This window comes from Curcuma longa, chromosome 12 (genome assembly GCF_044706935.1).
Source record: "Curcuma longa cultivar G26 ecotype Majalengka, Jawa Barat chromosome 12, ITB_CL_G26_1.1, whole genome shotgun sequence".
NCBI classification, from domain to species: Eukaryota; Viridiplantae; Streptophyta; class Magnoliopsida; order Zingiberales; family Zingiberaceae; genus Curcuma; species Curcuma longa.
Window position 1 is genome coordinate 7,456,092 of NC_133872.1, and position 21,564 is coordinate 7,477,655.

General features: G+C 36.5%; 3 protein-coding genes across 3 annotated transcripts; 1 reads left to right on the plus strand and 2 right to left on the minus strand.

Annotated features, from left to right (window-relative positions):
• Positions 1 to 4,394: 4,394 nt before the first annotated feature.
• On the minus strand, positions 4,395 to 14,924 carry LOC141842827 (uncharacterized). The gene is made up of 3 exons (XM_074730820.1): positions 14,416 to 14,924; positions 7,816 to 8,109; positions 4,395 to 5,251 (listed from the first exon to the last, which is right to left on the minus strand). Exons 1-3 carry the CDS (start codon positions 14,853 to 14,855, stop codon positions 4,666 to 4,668), a joined length of 1,320 nt encoding a protein of 439 aa, XP_074586921.1. The 5' UTR covers positions 14,856 to 14,924; the 3' UTR covers positions 4,395 to 4,665.
• Positions 8,541 to 10,771, minus strand: LOC141843021 (uncharacterized protein C594.04c-like). The gene is made up of 3 exons (XM_074731032.1): positions 10,465 to 10,771; positions 10,129 to 10,392; positions 8,541 to 9,148 (listed from the first exon to the last, which is right to left on the minus strand). Exons 1-3 carry the CDS (start codon positions 10,699 to 10,701, stop codon positions 8,672 to 8,674), a joined length of 978 nt encoding a protein of 325 aa, XP_074587133.1. The 5' UTR covers positions 10,702 to 10,771; the 3' UTR covers positions 8,541 to 8,671.
• Positions 14,925 to 17,972: 3,048 nt separating the features above from the next.
• Positions 17,973 to 19,222, plus strand: LOC141842828 (cyclin-D1-2-like; the record flags this gene model as incomplete). The annotated part of the gene is given in 5 exon segments (XM_074730821.1): positions 17,973 to 18,062; positions 18,609 to 18,704; positions 18,806 to 18,957; positions 18,959 to 19,005; positions 19,086 to 19,222. Coding segments are annotated over 5 exon segments (522 nt in total), but the record flags the coding sequence as incomplete, so codon positions are not given.
• Positions 19,223 to 21,564: the final 2,342 nt, after the last annotated feature.

A 21,564-nucleotide genomic window follows, 5' to 3' on the forward strand; every position in this document is an offset into this window, starting at 1 on the left:
AGGATCCACAAGTTCCATTTGGTGGAACCTTCTCGATTTGTATTTCTCTTCTACTGATGATCTTTCTAATCAATTGAGATTGTCAAAGCACATGTTCGGATCTATGGTGAGACCTAGGTTCCATCACCTGTGCGATTATTCCATTGTTGTCACAGTAAACAGTTAATGTTTCAACAATGGTTGGAAACATTCTAAGTTCAGTAATGAACTTCCTGATCAAAGTCGCTTCGATTGCTGCTTCATAAGCTGCAATGATGTCTTATTTGAAACACTTTCAACTTATTGTGTCATAATTTAAAGTGAATATGTACCTAGACTATGACTTAGAGTCATCCTTGTCTGTCTATTAGCTGACATTCATATACCTGTGTATAACCATATTACCTTCTACATATATCAAGAATAAATCCTTATTTCTTCTCAAGTACTTTAAGAATTGTCTTGATAACCGCCCAATGATCCATTCCTGGATCTTACCAGTATCTGTTCCTGACACTCAGAGCACATGATGTATCAGGTCTCATATATATCATAGCATACATGATTGATCCTATGGCCGAAGCATAAGGATAGCATACATGATTGATCCTATGGCTGAAGCATAAGGAATCTTACTCATATAAATCCTCTCGTCTTTTGTTCGTGGACACGTAAACTTTAAAAGGCGAACTGTAAAGACCGCCCTTCTTACCTCAAGGCGATCCGTTACTTACTTGCTAAAATCTACTATTAATTTAAAATTTCTTGCTATGTGATAGTTGAGTAAACATATGCTCCCAAATGGGTAATATAAAGTCTAACCATCCTAGTAACAATGACCAAACCATAATTACAATCTAAGAGCATCGAGAAGGGAGTAAAAATTCTAGTTGCACTAGTATTAGTCGACTGAAACACTGGTCCCAGTCGACTGACAATGTTTTAATTTAAAATTTCTTGCTGGCAATGTTTTAATTTAACAATGAAACACTGGTCCCAGTCGACTGGCAATGTTTTAATTTAAAATTTCTTGCTATGTATAGTTGAGTAAACATATGCTCCCAAATGGGTAATATAAAGTCTAACCATCCTAATAACAATGACCAAACCATAATTACAATCTAAGAGCATCGAAAAGGGAGTAAAAATTCTAGTTGCACTAGTATCAGTCGACTGCAACACTGGTCCCAGTCGACTAGCAATGTAGCCAGCCGACTGAACTCGACTGTGCCTTCGACCCATGGCTTCTATTCGAGGCCAGTCGACTGACTAGTCGACTGGACTCGACTGGAAAGGATTCTGTTCGATGCCAGTCGACTGGAACCTCACTCGGACCCTCGCTCGAGCCTTTTGTTCGCTCCTAGTCGACTGACCAGTCGACTGGTCGAGCTCCCAGTCGACTGGTTATCTGACTCAGTCGACTGGGGTTCCTGAATTCCGAATATTCAGATTTCAGAAACGTGCCAAGTCTATCCTACTTCGTACCAAAACCCCAATAAACCTATAGTTAAGCTTTACTACAGGTGGTAAATGATTCTAGACTATTAAACAGATATCTGCATGGCAATTAGGCATACTTTAGCAATTTCTAAACATGGATTTAGAAATCTAAACATTGTATCAACTGGGCATTAACACTAAGGAATGCTAGCATCTGAATTTATCCTAAATAACATGTTGGCATCAAAATGATTCCGTAACTTCCAACCTTACCTTTCTCTACTAATTAGCATGCTATTGTAATTTACCAACTATCAAATAATGCTTAGAACTACTATAGTTGTTAACATTCAAAAGTGCGGAAAATAAACAACTCATAAAGACTAGTCTTTAGCATTCTTAATGATACAAGTTCCTAAGGCTCTTTATTCTAAGTTCCACCACATCACACACTTCGCATCGTCTCTGCCACCTCCGCTACTTGAATTTTCCTTTGCCCTTATTTGCAATACAAGGAAAATGAAACTATAAGCATAAAGCTTAGCAAGTCCCATCCTACTCACAAAATGATACATATTTTAAAATCATGCTTTTGAAAATTTGAAAGGAAACATCTTCATGCTTATCATTTATTCCTACTGAAACATATAAGCTAGACAAATATTATGGCATACTCATCATAACAAGCATATGAACTAAAATAGTAAGTGAATCTTAAAGACTAATTTCACTTCAAATTAGTGATGAGCTTTTGAAAACTTATACATATAGTAAGTAAAAATAGTAATCATCCTACTGTGGGCCCGACATTGTGCTACTTATGCGCGCATCCCTAAATAGATCCGAGGTAGCTAATCCCGAACTCATTAGGATACTACTAGGCGATCTAGGGCCTAGGGGCGATCTCGGAGCCCACCCATGAACGAACTCGGGTCCAAACACATGCCATAAAAAGTAAAATACTTTCTTTAATACTTTTTTTCTTTAACCTTGCATATACTAGGCGATCTCGGGCCTAGGGGCGATCTCGGAGCCCACTCATGGACGAACTCGAGTCCATAATTACTGAGGCAAGGTAAATTATTTTCATAAACATGTTATACAAGCTAAAACTTATACTTGAGCTTCTTGACATTTTCTCAAACACCTTACGTGTCTATAATTCTCTTTTTGCTTTAAGGACACACCCTAGGCACCTAACATGCGTCTAAATCCCAAACTAGAAGGGGAAGCACATCTAAACCCATCTAGAGGTGTCCTTAAATTTTGTAAGAGAAACTAATTGATGAGCTAGGGTTTCTTGCCTTTTTAATCGATTCAATCTTTGGGTTTTGCATGAAAATAATTATTTATTGAATCGATTTGATCATGTTTGTGTTATATTATATAAATTGAGGCTTGATTATAATTTTTCCTGATTTAATGGCAAATTTTGCATTAATTTGGTTTTAATTGATTTTAGGGCTCAAATCGGACTCAACTCGAGCTCAACCGCGATCAAATCGAGTCAAATTTGCCAAATTGATCAAGCCAACATAGAGGACATTACCTAGATCGAGCCCAATCAAGATCCCTAAATTTTTCACAAACCCTAAGCTGCACTAGAGCCTAGATCAAATTTCGACCGTTGGATTAAAAAATGAAGGGCTCAGATTATCAGATTAATCAAAGGTATTTAAGCCAAACTTTGAGAAGTGAACAGTGGCTGGCCGCACTGTTCATCTTTGTTCTCGCCCGCGACTCCTCTGCCACGCGACGTAACTCCATGGCCAGTCCCATCCCGGAATTCCAATTCCATCATGTTTGCTGATCCTTGAGGAGGCCGGAACCAGTTCATTGGGCAGCAATCGGCGGCTGGAAGCTCGACGCCGGAGAGGGTTTCATCGGCGCGGCACTCCCCTGTTCGCTGCAATCCCGGTGAGTTACGGCATCTTCAACAACCGAAATCGGAGGAGGGGTTCTCCGAAGGTTTCGGAGCAAGCTTGAGGGGTCGGAGACTTCACCGGCGCGAGGAGAGGAGCACCATTCCAGTTTGCAACTTCAAATTTTATCGGCGCCCGACTCTATTGCCTGGGAAAGGGTTTTTCTCTGTGTTTTTGGAGCTGTGGACGCTAGCACGAGTTCATTGGATTGCATTCCAGCTTCTTGAAGGAATTTCGGAGACTCTAGTGGTTAACGGCGGTTTGTTTGACACCAAACCGAGGAGCACGAAGAAGAGGAAGTCGCGGATGTGTTTATAAGAAAAGACATAGTCCTAGGATATTATCTACAAGCACTAATCATCCTTATCTTAACAAGTGCTACTGTTCTTGCAAGAGAAACAAGCATCAGATGACATGTTGATTACTGACATGATTATCTACCGTGCATAAGCAAAATTCAAAGCAAATTGCAAAAACAAATTTCAAAGCAAAGTGCAAAAGCAAATTTCAAAACAAATTGCAAACTAAGTTAAGAAAACAAACTTCAAAGCAAAGTGCAACTATTTACACTATTTACATTTTTTTTTGTGATTTTTAATGATTTTTTTTTTTTTAATCTCCCCCAGACTTGAACTTTTCTACGTTCCTCCGTAGCCTGGAGGAGGAGGAGGAGGAGGGTACCCATATGGAGGAGGATATGTACTTTAATTGTATCTCAATAATTCTCTCCTCAAATAAACAATTATTGGGAGCTCCTTTACCATTATCCATATGGTCCGATTTTCTCTTACCTTCATCATTTTTTTTCAAGAATTTTCATATATATGGTTCCATATAAATCAAATCATGACTCTGATATTAATTATTTATAGGATGGAAGATATTTTTATTTGTATGAAATTTTTTAGATAAAATATAAATATAAAATTCAATTTATGATGATTGGACAAAGATTTTTTATAAAATTCCAAGAACTTTTACTTCATGAAAGATATATCGTCCCTGTCACTAGAGGGACAACAAGATTATTTTTAATTTATAATTCAATAAATATATAAAAACTTAACACTTAAACTTCATATTAACAGTAGATACAACATAAACATAACAACAGTAGATGCCACTTAAGAGCAGAGCAAGCAGATAATTAAGGTGATCGACTCGCACCAACTTAACACTCCATACAACATAAAAACGATCGAGGCTACGTCCCATGCATGCATGTAGCTAATTATATATATTATTTATGCCTCGCCAGATCGCCTTTCGTTCGTTTTATTTAAAGTACTACTCCATGCATGGTTTGTCGTGAAGGTGAAGCCAATTAATTATTGGTCACCATGGCGATCTTCCTGTTCGTGGGTTCATCGGCCGCCGGTACGACCACCTGCGGAGTGAAACTAGTATTATCGTTCCGGTCGCTTTTGACGATCACGACGCCTTCGGAATCGGCGGTGCTGGTGCCAGTGGCCCACCTAGGACAGCCGTAGATGACGACGTTGCGGTCGCGCTGCAGGACGAGGATGTAGTAGCCTCGCGAGCCGCCGGTGTTGCTCGCCCAAACAAGCTTGTTGCTGCCGTCGTAGACGACGAGGTTGCCGTCGGTCCGCAAGCGGAGGACGCAGTTGGGGCCTCGGCCGTTGGTTTTTGAGGCCCACACGGCCCGGCCTTTGTCGTACAGCACCAGGTTGCAGTCGGACTGCATGATGAAGGTATAGTCTCCTTGGGTGAGGGATTGGCCGCTGTACAGCGCGCGGCCACCATCGAGAACGCTGTCGGCCATGGAGGAAGGCAGGAGGAGGCCGAGGAAGACGACAGCAGAGAGCATGACAAGGGCAGCCATGGTTAAGCTACGGATATCACTCACTTCACTCAAGTGATTGTTGATTAGTATCGTGGAAGACCCATCTCTTTATAGATGAGGAGGAGTAGCGTTAATTAATGAATAAAAAAAGTATCAATAAACATTGCAAACAAATTCATAATGTATGGTCTTGATTCAATCAATGTCGATCGGATCTTGTATTACTATTTAATCTTGATCTGAGTAATTAATATGGATTTATATCTCTTGTTAAATAACTATATATCAGAATTGTTTTCCTTTAATTTATTTATTAATTAAAATTGAAGCATTCGAAATTACTACAAAAGTTTCCTTAACTACAATAAAATTCATATATATGAAGTGACATGGTTGTGCCGTCGATAATCAAAATGAATAATTTATCATTAATTCGTAGAGTATATGACAAAACTAGCCAATCAATGCCCCTTCACTTTAGGTTCTATTGGAAATGGACTTATATATTTCTAACCGTTCATATCGATAAAGTATATAGAAAAGTTATTAACAAAAGACAAAAAAAAAATATTGAAAATTGATGATTGTGATTTAGGTACTAAACTACTAATGAATAGGAGCCAAGCTGAAGTGCATGTTTTTTAAATGTCATATAGTAAATACATATGAGAGCATATCGATCGTGAATTAAGGAAACAGAAAATCTCTAACAACTTGTAGTATTTATCCCGTACGGATGACTCACAACTAAACTGTCTTTTTTTTTTTTTTGAATTTATTTCTATCTCAAAATTTTATATTATTTGTAAAATTAAAACTCACATGTATCTTTAGTTAGAAATTTTCGATTTGCTCAATCGACTCATCAACTCTATCAATTCTTTAACTTTCTATTTCCTACAGTAATAATCAATTAATTCTTATTCATCAATTGGCCTACAATTAGTAGTAATTTTAAATACTATAGCAACTCCAAATTATTATAGCAACTCTTAAAACAACGTAGCAACCCCCAATCACTATGAGAACCTCCTAAACACTCTAGCAAAATATTAATTTATAGCTCAATTCCCTTATTTTATTGTAATTTATAACATTCTCTTTGTTACTGTGCTCTTTAGAAGAATATTCTTTGCTTTACACGGAAATATTATCCTACCAATTCATCCATTTCTGTACACCATTCTAGCGGCTCTACGACCATTTGTGAGGAGGTAAATCGAGAAGCTACAGTTGACCACGACGGAGGAACGACCATTTGTGAGGAGGTAAATCGAGAAACTGCAGTTGACCACGACAAAGGAGAATATTGTCTTAGCTTCGCTGAGATTCGAACCCTTATCCTCTTCTGTAATCCATCATAACTAACTCAGTTATGCCGCATGATCTCCTATCAATTCATCCATATTGTTATATATTTTGGTCGATAATAAATTATAATTATCATGGTTAAATTTTCAATTGTTTTACTTAATTTAATTAGCTGCGATAAACGTTGTGCATGCAATCTAGAAGATATTTTTCTGATCGTCCAAATATATAAAAATAATTGGCATGATATTGGAAATGGCGAATATATAATTTCTAACCGTTCATATTGATATACAGAGAAGTTATTAACAATAGACATAATCAAGAATCTATTTGATTTAGAACCTTATTTCTATTTTAAGGTCTAGTCTTAGCGATATTATTATTATAAAATTTCACTACAAGAAAAATGATTTTAGAAGACACTGTCTAATGAGACATTTTAGTTAAAATGCATTAAAATGTAATTTTTGAGGCACTTAAAATTTGAGTGGCATTTTTGTAATAAAATCATGAGAATTGTAATTTTCAAATAATATTAGAATATTCTAATATTTAAACTACGAGGGAAGCGTCCGACGACGATCAGCGCGGTGTTAAGTAGCTGTGTCCATGTTGTGACTCGACTAGTAATACGTTAGCTTATGTGTAGCGTTTGATGTGATGTTAAATTATTTATTTATTTATTCGGAAGGATTTTTTTCTGTAATTTTAATTTATGACAAATATCTTATAACAAAAGAAATGCAGATTATTTTTCTTTTCTTTTTTTTCTTTTGAAAGTATTTATTGAGATATTATCGTTTATTTGAAAGGAAGGCCGAAGGCGAGCCTTATGGCACTAGTAAAATTACTACAGTAAAATTTGAGATATTGATGTTTTTTTATTACTTAATTGTAATGGTTCTTTAATCTCCGGATATGAAGATCCACTATTAATAACAGGTCGGATCTGTTATTTCGCCCGATTCCATACACCCACCGAGAGTTTGTGTATCGCCCTAAACTAATTAAAGAAAAGACAGGCGGCGACGCACTACCACGGCGACGCGGAAGCCCTTCCGATCGAACTCGCGGAAGCCCGAGGCAAGTTCATCATCGCCCTTCCGATCGAACTCGCGGAAGCCCTAAACTCAGAGGCAAGTTCATCATTTTGATTGTTCTTGTGTTATTTTCGATCTCGAAAACTTCAGATCGAGTTGTCTTTCACTGCCCGCCTCACGTTTTCCCTGTTCTCCCTCAACCAAACCCTCGATTTTGCCATCGCCCTCACACCACCGCCGTGCCAGATCCGAGCTCGCATTTCGCTTCTCGGACGACCTCGGAGGCGGTGATCCGGTGCCGGCCGGGATCGCCTACGAGATCGGCTCCGAGACGATCTCTTCTGCGCATTCATGGACATCGAGAAGCGGTGGTGCAAGCTGGAGCCCCAGCGGATCCGGGTTGGAGGGTGGCGATTGCGCCGATCGGGTGGCAGAGAGCTCTGCCTGCGGTGATGACAAGAAGGTGGGCGATAAGGTCGCTGCCTCCAAACCCAAGCATCGACATAGCTCCTCGGTGGATGGCTCGTTGGCGACGTCGTCAACCTCCACCAAGAGGGAAGGAGTGTTTGCCGAGGTGATTGAAGCGAAAAAGGCAATGACGGCGGAGCAGCTTGCTGAGTTGTCCGCTGTTGATCCTAAGCGAGCAAAAAGGTCAATGCCTTCCTTTATTTGGTTGAGATAATAAATTTTGACTGCCATTTATGCTGGTGGTCATAGTTTGTTTTTGTGCATAATTATTTAGTCTTTGCTGTTCTATTTACAACTTTTGTTTGCATTGATCTGGTAAAGTAGTATTTCACTGAGATGAATTATAGTAGAAAATGAATCATGGGATGAAGTTTTTGTTAACAAAAAAACACAAAGCTGACAAGTTTAAGTGGATGATTCTTGTGTTAACCTTAGGTTAAGTAGGGGCTTCTGAGTATTGCTGAGTTTAAGAGAGTGCTCTCAAGGTTTGAGCCCTATACTCATTCCTGTACTTGATGATTATTTGTCAAAAATGAAGCTTGCATTTGAGAAATGACAATTTTCTAGGTAACATTGTTGCAGATGAAAGCTGAGATCCTGTCATGATTTAAGTTTTCAGGTGGGTACTAACATTTTTAAAGGAAAGATACGTCCAAATCCATAGGATTTTCTGATAAAATGATCTAGTCTTTGCACATTAAGCCTTAGCAACTCTTTGCCTTCTCCCTAATGGTTCGTTTGAACCAAGGAATCCAGACAGATGTTGTCCGTTGATACTCTCTAAAGGCCTCTGCCCGATGATCTTTCTTCAACATTCTCCGCTCGACGAGCACTGTGACATATGCCAAGCACAAAGTGTTCACTAGGGGACCAACAAACATCCATCCTTGCCCGACATTCCAAGCAAACAGAAACAAAGACCACCACCAGAGCTGCTCTCCAAAGTAGTTTGGGTGGCGAGAATACTTCCAAAGCCCTTCCTCAAGATTTGGCACTATGGGCTCACCAACTTTACCCAAATGTTCATTTCTACTTACGAACTCATACAATTGTGTGTCCGCAAAGTATGCTATGACGATTCCAGTTAAGCAGGCACCTGTCGCAATGGAATCCCATATATTCCATGGCTTATCACTACTGTGGATAGCATACATTGGCAAGGATACACCAATAAGAAAGACCTACAAAATAAAAGATAGTTAGAATGTTGCGTCATATCTATTTAGAGACTATTGATCAGATAGAAGTGTGACATTCAATACATGGGACAAAACAAAATCAAGTTGAAGAAACAACTGAGCTTGCTCTATCAGTCCATGTGTGGATCTCTACTCATCTATCCAAAAGAAGTAGAACTATGTGCTCTGAGAGGTGAACCCATAGAAAAGAGATGTCATAATTGGGATTTTAAATATAAAGGCCTTTGAATTTTAGATTTTGTATCTCTTTCATATTTCTGTAAAGGAAAAAAGTGGAACAAGGGGCGTTAAGCCTTTTATCATTCTAGTGCAAACTATTTTTCTACAAGAACTTCGCTATTGTATCATTGCCATAACTGAGTTTAAGCATCAAGTTCGAGATGGATTGTTGTGGTTGCTCCACAACTATGACACCAAATATATAACCAAACCATGAACAAAGAAAGGAATGAGAAAAAGACATATTGGCTAGTGATTGTCAAACCATAATTCTTAACTAGAATAAATCCCAAATGTTTCTGCTCTTCCACCCCTTGGATAGATAAAAATGTGTTTCGACAAAGGATACATAATAAGCTTCTCGAAAAAGAAAGCATCATTGCCAAGATGTCAAAATATTGAACTTTAGATAGATATTTGGAGTTTTAGATAGACATTTGAACCCTGGGAGCTGAATGAAGCTATAAGCCAAGTGTGGATTGCTGTTGTTATCAATAGTCAAAACCCCATGGTGGTTTGTGTTTCTGAATTGCAGTATCTATCTCAAGAATTCATGCCATCAGTTCAGACCATAGTGTGTAGATCAATTTAAGCATATTATCCAACAAGCAGATCCTTATTTTGGCATATGATCGGAGAAAATTATCTCAAGCAAGCAACCTGAGCTGAGATTCGAGTAGGCATTCCTTCAAACAGTTTGACGATACACAGAGAAAAGAAGGGAAAAGATGGCATTTTGTCACCTGCTGCGAGAGGTAGACGGCGAAGAAGGAGATCCACCACCATGGCTTCCCATACTCCCTCCTCATCTCGTTGAACCGCCAGTCTTCCTTCGCGCCCCATTGCCACTGCTCCCTCCTGAAGTAGTTGTGCGTGAGCCTGACGCTCCACACCCACGTCAGCCCAATCGCCACAGCAGACCTCGCCTCGTCCGCCTTGGCCATCGGGTGGCTGGCGTAATAGTGGACCAGCATCACCGGGATCACCGTCCAATACAGATCGATCAACTGCAAAGGAGGGTTTTTTACCAATTAGGGCAGCAGGAAATCACTCCAAAGTGCGAAGGGGAGTGAACTCACCCAGTGGTTGGAGAGGAGGAGGCCAATGATCCAGAAGAGAACGTCGACGTTGGCGAAGAAGAGGAGGTTGGCGAGGAGGAGCGGGTGGCGGGAGCACCAGGCCCAGAGGGCGGAGAAGGGAGGAGGGGAGGAAGAGGAGGAGGCGCGTAGGAAGGAGAGGTAGAAGAGGAGCGATGGGAGAGGAAGGAGGCAGGCAATGGCGGCATTCCAGAGACTTTTTCCCGTGGTGTGTGCCATGTCGTCGAGGTGTTCGATGGATGGTCTCAGTGATCGCGAGAGCAGTATTTAATGGGAAGAGAAGTAATAGCTGTGGAACATTAAATTAAAAAAGGCTCTTAATTTAAAACCACCCAAATAATAATAATAATAATAATAATAATTTTACTACTAAATAAAATATATATTAAAATTTTTAAACTCTTATCATTTCATTTCAATTAAAAAGTAATAATAATCATACAAGTTTTAATTAACAGAAACGCCGCTTGCCCACTTCCTTCCTTCTCATCATCACTCACTTCACTCAAGTGATTGCTTATTTGTATCGTGGAAGACCCATCCCATTTATTTATAGATGAGGAGGAGTAGTGTTAATTAATGAATAAAAAAAAGTATCAATAAACATTGCAAACAAATTCATAATGTATGGTCTTGATTCAATCAATGTCGATCGGATCTTGTAATTACTATTTAATTTTGATCTGAGTAATTAATATGGATTTATATCTCTTGTTAAATAACTATCAGAATTGTTTTCCTTTAATTTATTTATTAAAATTGAAGCATTCGAAATTACTACAAAAGTTTCCTTAACTACAATAAAATTCATATATATGAAGTGGCATGGTTGTGCCGTCGATAATCAAAGTAAATGATTTATCGTTGATGTTGATTCGTAGAGTATGCATGACAAAACTAGCCAATCAATGCCCCTTCACTTTAGGTTCTATTGGAAATGGACGACTTATATATTTCTAACCGTTCATATCGATAAAGTATACAGAAAAGTTATTAACAAAAGACAAAAAAAAATATTGAAAAGTGATGATCGTGATTTAGGTACTAATGAATAAGAGACAAGCTGAAGTGCATCTTTTTTAAATGTCATATAGTAAATACATATGAGAGCTTATATCGATCGTGAACTAAGGAAAGAGAAAATCTCTAACAACTTGTACTATTTATCCAGTACGGATGACTCACGTCTTTTTTTTTAATTTATTTATATTTCAAAATTTTATATTATTTATAAAATTAAAACTCACATGTATCTTTATTTAGAAATTTTCTGTCAACTCGATTAATTTCTTAACTTTGTATTTGCTACAGTTATAATCAATTAATTCTTATTCATCAATCGACTATTATTATAACAGAACACCACATCAGTTGATGAATCAAGATTTAAAATTTTCTATTTATTATAATAATATTCGACTATCACTGTTTATTAGCCTACTATTAGTAGTAATTTTAAATACTATAGCAACTTCAAATTATTATAGCAACTCTTAAAACAACGTAGCAACCCCCAATCACTATGAGAACCTCCTAAACACTCTAGCAAAATATTAATTTATAGCTCAATTCCCTTATTTTATTTTAATTTATAACATTCTCTTTGTCACTGTGCTCTTTAGAAGAATATTCTTTGCTATACACGGAAATATTATCCTACCAATTCATCCATTTCGGTAAAAAGGTGAAATCCGTTATCCTAGCGACCCCACGACTATTTGTGAGGAGGTAAATCGAAAAGCTACAGTTGACCACGACGTTGACCACTAGGAGAGAGTATTGTCTAATTGACTTCGCTGAGATTCGAATTCTCACCTTTTTCTATAATTTATCATAACTAACTCAGTTATGCTGCATGATCTCCTATCAATTCATCCATGTTATATATTTTGGTCGACAATAAATTATAATTATCATGGTTAAATTTTCAATTGTTTTACTTAATTTAATTAGTTGCGATAAAGTTGTGCATGCAATCTAGAAGATATTTTTCTGATCGTCCAAATATGTAAAAATAATTGGCATGATATTGGAAATGGCGCATAATTTCTAACCGTTCATATTGATAGGATATACAGAGAAGTTATTAACAATAGACATAATCAAGAATCTATTTGATTTAGAACCTTATTAGGTCTAGCGATATTATTATTATTAAATTTTCTCCTTCTTATATATTTTTGGAAGATAGAAACAATAGTCAAGTTTTGTCAAATTTTGGACGAGGAGCAGGTATCGGAGAAATTTGATAACGAAACGTTATTTCGTCATAAAATTGGCGATGAAACAACATTTCATCATCGCTAATTTTGCGATGAAACAGCGTTTCATCGCCAATTTTGCGACGAAATAAAATTGACGATGAAATCAAGTTTCGTCAAAATACGTTTCGTCACAAAATTTCCTCATATTAACAATTTTGCATTAATGACGAAATTAATCGCGAATTTTGTTTCATCACCAATTTTGCGACGAAACTCTCGCCAATTTTCGTTTCAAAATTGACGACGAAATCAAGTTTCGTTGTAAAATTAGCGACGAAATAACGTTTCGTCACAAAATTTCCTCATATTAACAATTTTTATGCATTAATTTGCCGACGAAATTATTTTATTGCGAATTTTGTCACAAATTTATGATGAATCCTTATTTCGTCGCAAAATTGTGATGAAATGGGTTTTCATCACAAAATTGCGACGAAATAATTTTTATCGCAAATTTACGATAAATTTTGCGACAAAAAATTAATTTACAATGAAGTTTCCGACGAATTTTATATATTGTAAAATTTGCAACAAATATGACTTCATCGTAAAATTTGTTGCAAAATTACGACGAATTATATTTTCGTTGCAAATGTCGTTGCAAATTTGCGACGAACATTATTCGTCCCTAATTTTCATCGCAAAACAGGCATTTTTTTTTTAGTGATTAATCTATTGTAAACAAATATACGATCATGATTGATGAAATCGTAAATCGCTATTCACTCCTCCTTTAGTGATGGCAACCGTACCAATAGAATGGATATATTAACTTATTCACTCCTCTTTTTTTTTGAAATTAAATTGCAGGTTTAATATTTTGTATATCAAGATTTCTAAGTTTTTTTAAAGATCTCATTGTGATACTCATTTCATGTATATTTATTATAGGTGGAGGTTTGCAATGAAATATACTTTTTGGAGCTTTTGAGAATGTCAACATTTTGCATATGAAGACTTTAGAAAAATAAATACTTTTGATATAAATGGATGTTAATTTTATAAATTTAATAATAATAATGTATATACAATCATTATGAACTACTGGATGATATTTTAATATATATGATGTTTTGATTTTTAATATACTATGGTTTGATTTTTATTAGCATTTATTAATATACTATTTCAATATACTTTTGAGATGGCCCACTATATAGACAATTATCCTTTATTATTTGGACGATGATAATATACTATATATTTGACTAATTATCCATCATTTTAACTTTTTCTGTATTTCAATTAGAGATGGTCCCTACAATTTTAAAAAACCTTCTCCTTAAAAATCTCAAACATTAGCCAATAATATTGTTTTATATTAACAAAGCTGGAAGGCTAATTAAATTCCACCTTGTATTAATTTTTTTTTTTTCAATTTATACGTGCTAGCTATTAGATTTCTGTAATTTAATTAATTTTTTTTCAATTTTCAATGGAATTCAACTTTTTTTTAAAAAAAAAAAAAGAAAGAGCAGAGCAAAAGTATATAACTAAGGTGATCATAGACTGATCACACCAACTTAACAGTACACACAACATAACAACGAGGCTACGTACGTACCATGCATGTAGCTAATTATATATATTATTTATGCCTCGCTTCATTTTATTCTGTTTTATTTAATAACTAGCTAGCGATCCATGCATGGTTGCTGGTGAAGCCAACTAATTTTTAGTCCCCATGGCGACCTTCCTGATCTTCCTGTTTCTGGGTTCAGCGTTGGGGATGTTAAATATAGGATTGCCGTAGATGACGACGCGGCCATCGCGCTGCAGGACGAGGATGAACTCGCCCTCCGGCTGGCTGGTGTTGCTCGACCAAACAACGTTGCCGTCGTCACCACGGATGACGAGGTCGGCGTTGGTCTGGAAGTGGGCGACGCAGTTGAAGCCTAGGTTGTTGGTTGCGGTGGACCACATCTCGTTGTCGTTGGCGTACAACACCAAGTTGCAGTCGGACTGCATGATGAAGGTAAACTCCCCTTCGGTGAGGGATTCGCCGGTGTTCAGCGTGTCGCCGCGATAGAGAATATTATTGTTGTCCGCCATGGAGAAAGGCAGGAGGAGGCCGAGGAGGACAGCAGAGAGCATGACGAGGGCAGCCATGGTGAAGCTACGGATATGATCACTCACTTAATTCAGTCAAGTGATTGCTTGATTACTATCGTGCAACACCCATCTAGCTATTTATAGATGAGGAGGAAGAGGCAAATTTATGGGACTTAAAACTCAAAATCAGTACTGTTAATTAATGAATAAAAACAGTATCAACAAACATTGCAAACAAATTCATAGTGTATGGTCTTGATTCAATCAATATCGATAGGATCTTATACTATTCAATTACTATTTAATTAATTATATGGATTTATATCACTTGTTAAATAACTATCAGAATTGTTTTCCTTTAATTTATTTATTAAAATTGAAGCATTCGAAATTACTGCAAAAGTTTCCTTAACTAAAATTCATGTGTAAAGTGTTTGTGCCGTCGATAATCAAAGTAAATAATTTATCATTGATTGGTAGAGTATTTGACAAAACTAGCCAATAAATGCCCCTTCACCTTAGGTTCTATAGGAAATGTACTCATATTTTTCTAACCGTTCATATCGATAAAGTATACATAAAAGTTATTAACAAAAGACAAAAAAATTATTTAAAATTGATGATTGTGATTTAGGTAGCAATGAATAGCAGACAAGTTGAAGTGCATGTTTTTTAAATGTCAGTATAGTAAATACATATGAGAGCATATCGATCGTGAACTAAGGAAAGAGAAATTCTCTAACAATTTGCAGAAGAAAAGTACGGATGACTCATAATTAAGCTGTCTTTGAGTATATTTCTATATCAAAATTTTATGTTATTTGTAAAATTAAAACTCACATGTATCTTGACTTCTAAACTTTCTGTTTGTCTAATCGACTCATCAACTCGATCGATTCATTAATTTTCTATTTGTTATAGTAATAATTAATTATTACTATTTATCAATCGATTATTATTGTAACAGAACACCACATGATCAGTTAATGAATCAGAGTTTAAATTTTTTATTTGTTATAATATCATTCGACTATCACTAGTAATTGGCTATCACTATTCATTAGCCGATTATTAATAGTAATTTTAAATACTATAGCAACCCTCAATTATTATAGCAACTCTTAAAATAATATAGCAAACCCTTAATCACTATGACTACCCTCCTAAACACTCTAGCAAAATATTAATTTATAGCTTAATTCCTTTATTTTATTATAATTTATAACATTCTCTTTGTCACTGTGCTCATAAGGGTTAGATGGATATTCTATGCTATATATATATATATATATATATATATATATATAAAATTAAATTCCTAGACTTTTTATTAAATTTTAATCCTGAATAGTATTTTTTATTATCTTAAAACATAAAACATAGTGTTCATTGTCATGCACTTTATCGATATAGGTATTCACCTAATTTGTACAGGAATGTTATCCTACCAACTCATCCACGTTATATATTTTAGTCGACAATAAATCATAATTATCATGCTTAAATTTTCAAATATTTTACTCAATTTAATTGGTTGCGACAAAGTTGTGCAATCTAGAAGATATTTTTCTGATCGTCCAAATATGTAAAAATAATTGGCATGTTATCGGAAATGGGACTCATAATTTCTAACCGTTCATATTGATAAGATATATAGAGAAGCTATTAACAATAGACATAATCAAGATTCTACTTGATTTAGAACTTGGTTCCTATTCTAAGGTCTAGTCTTAGTGATATTATTATTATTCAAAGACCTTTCAAAGATAGAAAATCTCTTACAACGTATTTTTTGAAACAAATACAAGTACTATAAGATATAAAAATAAATACATGAAAATAATTACTTTACACTAATCTTACTTTTAATCTTGCACTGTAGCAAAATACTATAACAGAAACCCTAAAAGCCCAAGACTGTAGTAAACCCCGAATTGAAGTACTGTAATAAATATCAAAATCATTAGTACTATAATAACCCTAATTACTATAGCAAACTCTAAAAAATAGCTCAAACTCTAATTTCATAATTTAGAGTCCATTAATCGATCGATATATTTATCAATTGACTAATACTCTTTTCCAGTCTTACAAATCTGAATTCTCATTTTGCATGGTATCTAATTGACCTCAACCTAACAACAGTTCTTTTGCTCGTCATCTGATCAATTTTGACTGGCTCGGATATTTCATTGCTTAGCATCCGATCAACCTTGTCTTATCAGAACTTTCGTCATTGTTACGTATCTAATCTTCCATGACCCACTTGAACTTTATCAATCATCAAATGTCCGATCAACCGTGACACATAAATTTTCTTCTGATACCAAGTAACTAATCTTTCATGACTCACTTTGACTTCTTTTTTATTTTATTATTTCTAATTGTAAATTTTTAGACTAAGGAAGTGAGGAGAGAGTCATTATTTATAAACACTTTCACTCGCACATTTAAAAAAAAAACAAGACTTGGAGTGGAGACAAAGCTAAATCAAAAAAAGTTTAGATTAATCACATATCTCAATTTATAATTTAGATTCTATTAGTAGATGCTATTAGTTAGGTATTTGCTCTCACTTTATATTATATGTGTTCACTACAATAAATTTGACTTTCCGCAGCACGTCATCAACAACGTACAATTATAGTATACTGTTAATAATAATTTTTACGACACACCTAATCAAATGTGCTGCGGATAATATTTTATATTTTACAATTAATAGCACACAAATAACAATGCGCTGTGAATACTATTTTTCGCAATGTGCAAAAATTATACGTTGTGAATATTAAATAATATTTATAATTATTTACAGCGTGTATTAAATATATGTTGTTAAAAGAGTATTATTGATAGCGTGCATAGATGTACGCTGTTAAATAGCTGTCCGAAGGGATTAAAAAAATTCTATTTTCCTCGCTCTATTTTCGCTCGCCCGCTCGCCCTCGCGCTCAGCTAGGTTTCCCCGCCCGCCCTCGTGCTCGGCTAGGTTTCCCCCGTTCCTCCTCAGTGCTCCTCCGTCCGTCGCGAGCTCCTCAGTCCGTGTTTTCCTCCACCATCGCGAGCTCCTCCACGCTCAGCCTATTTGCCTCTCTACCTTCCTCTCTCTCTTTGTTTCAATGCACGTTGGATTGGTCACCGTCCTTTTGATGAATACTTCGCGTTCTCCTTCAAGTGCATTCGTACTACCATTTTCGTCCGCTGACGGCGTATCTTTCCGTGAACTACATGGATCGGTTCCTCTTTTCTCACCGTCTGCCTGTGAGTTGATTTCTGTAATTAAAGTTATGGTTTGTTTGAATACTGAACAGATTTCAGTTCTTGTGATTCAAGCAGTGAGCAAAGAACTAAACTGTAACTATAATTGTGCTTTAGGGATTTTGCTTGTTCAAAATAGTTCTTCCCCCATTTCTCTGAGAGAAAAATAGACAGTGTCCTTATGCGGAGGCAAACCGAACGAGGACTCTTTGGTGCTTATGGAGTAAATGCAAGATACAAGCTTTGATTTTGATCATTATGTTCCTTTCCCCATCTTGTACTGCGAAGATTTTTTGATAGAATGAAAGTGATCGTTTCCACTAGGCAAGGGGGGCTGCTTTATAAGACATGGAAGGTCCCTTTTGCATTAGATGAATAAAATAGCAAAGTAGTGGAGAGACGATAAGAGAATAAAAATCATATCATCCAACAACAACAACAAATGAACATGATTTCAGAACTGTATTGCTATAGAACTCTGTCATTATTGTACTTCTTTTGAGATAGGTGTGGTTAATATCGTATACTCAGATCATTCTATTTGTACAGCAAAATGAATGGGCATTGCAACTTCTCTCTGTGGCATGCCTCTCTCTGGCAGCAAAGATGGAGGAGACATTGCTTCCATCTTTATTAGACTTGCAGGTAATTAGATTTGAACAATGATGTATTGACATGCATTAAATTTATGTAAATGCCTGTTTGATCAATGACTACTTGCTACACTTTGTTTTGATATGGGGTAGCTTGAGGATGCAAAGTTCATTTTTGAGCCTCGGACCATTCTTAGAATGGAGCTTCTTGTGTTGATTGCATTGAATTGGAGGCTCCGATCTGTGACACCTTTTACTTTCATTGATTTCTTTGTACACAAGATTGATCCGGTAGGAAAATACACGATATTTGATTGCCTGAGCCACTGAAATTACGCTTGCGATGATGAAAGGTCATGTAGTTATGATGATCTCATTGAGTATGATAAGGCAATGTATTGTTCTTGCTAATCTGAAATATATGGTGTAGCAGATATACGTTTCCTGAGTCACTGCCCATCATCGCTTGCAGCAGCTGCTATAATCCAGGCAACTAATGAGATTAAGGGTATGGATTCCATTAACGCAAAAACTGCAGCATCTTGGTGCATAGGATTGACCGAGGTATGAAGTTTGTGTGTTGAAAAAGATCCAAGGATACATACAATCTAATTGCAAAATGAATGCTTTGCATCACAATATTTTCTTTCTCTAAGAAGGGATTACAAATTGCTATTAATCACTGGAGAAGGATATCATCAATAATTCAGAAATGTCACATATGGTACTTTCACAACTAAAAGTGGCCTCGTTGATCGACAGTGAGCAAAGGGCCTCTTCTCCACCTAACAAAAGAAGGAAACTGAACAACTATCTATGGGTGGACAATGGGCAGTAGAGCTAATAAAATCGAATAAAATTTTCCTTTTTCTTCAAGGGTTTTAGGAAGAACAACCAAATGATGGTATAAGGTGTAGGATTTTTTTTTCTTCTTCTTTTTGAGATTTGCAGATTCCTCATCATTTTTCAAAGTGGGGGAGGGGCTGGTCTGTGACAATGTGCTATTTTTTTTGTTCTTTTTCTTGAAGTTCTTTCATTTGCGGGTCTTTGCTACTGATGCATAAGATACTGTAGCAAAGTGTTTCAGGTCCTCAAGGGAGGGGGATCTGATCTACCATTGTGGTAAAAAAAAAAGTGTGAAGGACAGTCTTGTTTGTGTAGGTTGTGGGTGTTACCAAAATCAATGCCTGCATTGAGTCCTGAATGAAGGACATCACTATCATCCCAATTGCTTAGATTTTTAAAACTTTCAGCAACTCTTGGCTGTGATGGCCATCAACAAAGTGACATGTGACCATAGAGTAAGCTTAATGCCTTTCCAACATCATCTTGATGCTTATTGTTTGTTTCCACAATTGACATCCTTGTTGATTTATTATTGGAACACGCCACAGCTGTATCTCACATGCAACAACTTTCATTATGTGGGATTTTGTATGTTTGTTCGGTTTTGTATGTTCGTTCAGAGTAATCATGTGGCATTTTGTTTGCTCGATTGGCTAGCATTATGTGGCAATATGTAAGAAATTGTTCTACCTTATTTCTTTTGTATTAGATTAACAATAATTAATTTGTTTGTAAAATTAGGTTGCTAGTGGTGGCATTGGTATCGGTATTGAAAATTATATTAGTGCAGATAGCAATGTTGCAGCTCAGGTAACTATCTTAACATAATATTATACTTTTGTTTATTATTTATAGCATGCTCTATTATATAATTTGTTTAATCATTAATTACTTTTTATTGTTATATAGTCAAAATTAAAGAAGATGAGTGTTGGAGATATCAGTGTTAATGCTAAATGTAAGCTGCTTTATTGGTCTATTGATGGAGTTGTTGCAGAAGGTCGAATTGCATCCACGGATCCAAAAGCAAAAGTACATCACGTTCCTCTTGGTGGATCTTATTGGAAAGTTTGGATTGATAGAGTCTTTGTGGAGAAGGTGGAGCTAATTCGACCAAACGAAGAGATGTTTTTCCTTGAGGATGCAATAGGAAGCACAGTCGCTTGGGCATCAATGTTTATAGTTTTGTCTGACTGATATAGATTTGATAATATACTGTTTGTAGTAAAGATGAATTTTTGTTTGGATTGTTTTATCTAACTAAATGTAGATGATTATCTCTGATATATATGCACATTGTTTGAGCTCTAATTTGTATGTGGTATTTGTGTATTAGATTATAATTATTATAGCTTTGAGCAGGTTATATTATTTGTATTTGTGTATATAGGTATATTATATCTTAAAAATATAATTATCCGCAGTGCGCGGGGCGTGTGCTGTGGAAAATTACATCCGCAACGCACGCCCGGGTGCTGTAGATGCAACTTTTCGCAGCGCGCCCCCCGCGCGCTATGGATTGTTCACATTTTTCATCCCATGAGAACCGTGTTGCCTTCCTCAGAATCTTGAAGAAAGGCAGGGTTTTGCCTGCGGAGTGGGATATGAACCTGGAGAGCGCCGTGATGCGCCCTACTAGTCGCTGTACATCCTTGATACTTCGAGGGGAGGCCATGTCTTGTACAGCTCGTACCTTAGCTGGGTTAGCTTCTATTCCTCTCTCGGTCACCACATAGCCGAGGAAGCTTCCACTTTTCACCCCGAACAAGCATTTGTTAGGGTTTAATTTCAGCCCGTATTGGCGAAGAGTGCCGAAGGTTTCCTCTATATCCGCAATGAGCTGGTCAGCTCGGAGAGATTTGATGAGGATGTCGTCCACATATACTTCCACGTTACGCCCTAGTTGCCTCTTGAACACCTTATCCATTAGCCTTTGATATGTCGCCCCCGCATTCTTTAGGCCAAAAGGCATGACGGTGTAGCAGAAGGTTCCATCAGCCGTGATGAAACTGACCTTATCCTGATCTTCTTGGGCCAGAGGGATCTGGTGGTACCCCTGATATGCA